This window comes from Gavialis gangeticus, unplaced genomic scaffold, assembly GCF_001723915.1.
Source record: "Gavialis gangeticus isolate Ggan-Ray unplaced genomic scaffold, GavGan_comp1, whole genome shotgun sequence".
NCBI lineage: Eukaryota > Metazoa > Chordata > Crocodylia > Gavialidae > Gavialis > Gavialis gangeticus.
The window spans coordinates 25,688,336-25,690,706 of NW_017728993.1; the positions used below are offsets into that span (position 1 = coordinate 25,688,336).

General features: G+C 53.3%; 1 protein-coding gene across 2 annotated transcripts in view; it reads left to right on the top strand.

Annotated features, from left to right (window-relative positions):
• The window catches only part of TESK2 (testis-specific kinase 2), a 147,746-nt gene that overhangs the window by 135,114 nt on the left and 10,261 nt on the right, over positions 1-2,371 (top strand). For both annotated transcript variants that reach the window (XM_019501398.1, XM_019501399.1), the window contains exon 10: positions 779-920. In XM_019501398.1, the coding sequence (XP_019356943.1) occupies positions 779-920 (142 nt within the window). The remainder of the gene's footprint in view (positions 1-778; positions 921-2,371) is intronic.

Below are 2,371 nucleotides of genomic sequence, written 5' to 3' on the forward strand. Positions count from 1 at the left end.
GGAGGTGATCCTCCCCCTCTATGCGGCACTGGTCAGGCCGCAGCTGGAGTACTGCGTCCAGTTCTGGGCGCCGCGCTTCAGGAGGGATGTGGACAGCATGGAGAGGGTCCAGAGGAGGCCACTCGCATGGTCAGGAGGCAGCAGGGCAGGCCCTATGAGGAGAGGTGATGGGACCTGAAGCTGTTCAGCCTCCACAAGAGAAGGCTGAGGGGGGACCTGGTGGCCACCTATAAATTTACTAGGGGGGACCAGCAGGGAATGGGAGAGACCTTGTTCCCCCAAGCACTACCGGGAGTAACGAGGAATAACGGTCACAAGCTGGCAGAGGGGTAGATTTAGGCTAGATATCAGGAGGCACAACTTCATGGTCAGGGCGGCTAGGATCTGGAACCAACTTCCAAGCGAAATGGTGCTGGCTCCTACCCTGGGGGTCTTTAAGAGGAGGCTTGATGTACACCTTGCTGGGGTCGTTTGACCCCAGTACTCTTTCCTGCCATGGCAGGGGGTTGGACTTGATGATCTGCTCGGGTCCCTTCCGACCCGACCAACTATGAAACGATCGTTCTTCGCGGCTCTGTTTAAATTCTCAGCCCTTCCCTTGCTCATCGCCGTTCAAGCACTGAGCATCTGTTTCAGTTCCACCTGGTGAAACACTGCCCCTATGATCTCAGCTGCCCCGAACCCCTTTATATCCCTCTAGCTGTCCTCCTCCTCTCTGCACGTGGGACAGTGTGGAGGAGCCCCCTTGACTTCTTGGGGCACTTTTGTATGTTCACAGATGGACCCAAAGTTACGTCCTTCATTTGCTGACATCGTCAAGATGCTGGAGGACATTCTGAACCGCCTGAAGAACGAGGAGTCAGAACGGGAGAGGAAGTTCCTGAATCTGGATAGTGCTGAGAGAAAACCCATTTCCAAAGGTGGGTGGGTGTGCACACGAGCGTGCATGTGCGGCAGGAGTCATTTCCACAATGGCTGTTAGAGATGATTCCAGTGAGGATGTGATGCTTCTCATCACAGTGACAGCTCCTTCCACCCAGTTCCCAAAGAGGCCATCAAACCAGGTGTAGTGTTTAAAAGCATGTGTGCGTGCGTGTGTACACCACATTTTCTTCCAGCTCCTTTAATAAGCTCCATTGGCAACCACGAGCTGGAGCATATCTTGGCTTTGGTGTCTGGTTACGATAGAAATATCGGAGCTGCCCCTCCGAAACAGGCCAGCAGCTCGGATCAGACGGAGTGCATCGAGTATGTCAAGCGCTCATCTGAGCACAAAGCCCTGTCGTAGCCCATGTGGAAGGCAGCCCTGCCCCATCCAGGGCCCCTGTGTCTTTTGCCACGTCGCCCTGCATTTCACGATGCTCTGCTGCAACTCCAGCCTTTTTTCAGATCCTTTATTCTGCAAAGTTAGGTGCTGCAGCACTGCAAGATCAACTCCGTTAGAGGAGAAAGGACACTTAAAGATGACCTCTGTGGGGATAAACCAGACCAGGACAAATGAACGATACCTCCCCACAAAACCCAGTGGCTCCTGCTGCACAAGTTAGAAGATCTTTAGTCTTGCCTTCAAAGGCCAGCATCCCAGGGCCCAGCGGAGAAGGCAGAGGGTGGCTGAGTGGCACAAGCAGCCTCTGGGTGTGGCGTGTGGTGGGGCAGGGAGCAGAAAACAGAGTGGTGGATCAGGCAGGGGAAGGAGATCAGAGTGGCTCTTGGGGGGTGCTGGGCATCTACATTGTGCCCTGCAGATGTTCTCATAGCGCCCCCTGGTGGGCAGAAGGGGTGGGAGCAATCCTTTGAGTTTGGGGAGCATGCTGGCCAGACCCCTTCTTGCACGGATGTTTGGCTTTGGGGGCTGACAGCCTGGGAAGCAGAAACGGTAGATTTGAAGCTGAACAAAGAGTGCGGGCGCACAGTGGAAGTTGTTCACAGAGGAGAGTAGGGAGCAGTCCTCTGTGCCCCAACTTCTCCCCAAAAGTTCCCAGATGGATAAAGAAACAACACACGGGGTTCTTTTCAATCGCTTCCTCCATCACTTTGGACTAGCAAGTTCCTTCAGGCTTCAGCTGAGCTGGAGCAGGGTCTCAAGGAAATACAGGAGTCTACACGTGTCACTAGCAGAGGTAGAAACCAAAAGGAATAAATCCAGCCTCGCTCCTACCACGGAGGGCGGATTCAACAATCGGCTGCGGCAGAAGTGTCCTATTTGCTGCCAAGTGCAGACATAGAAGTACCTTAAAGTGAGGGGCAAAGGGAGTCTTTGAAGGAGGTAAGGCTGGGTAATCCAGGGGGTTAATATGCAGGGAAGGAAGGGGGGTTTTTTTGTTTTTTTTGTTTTTGTTTTTTTAAGGATGCATGAAACATTAGAAAAAAA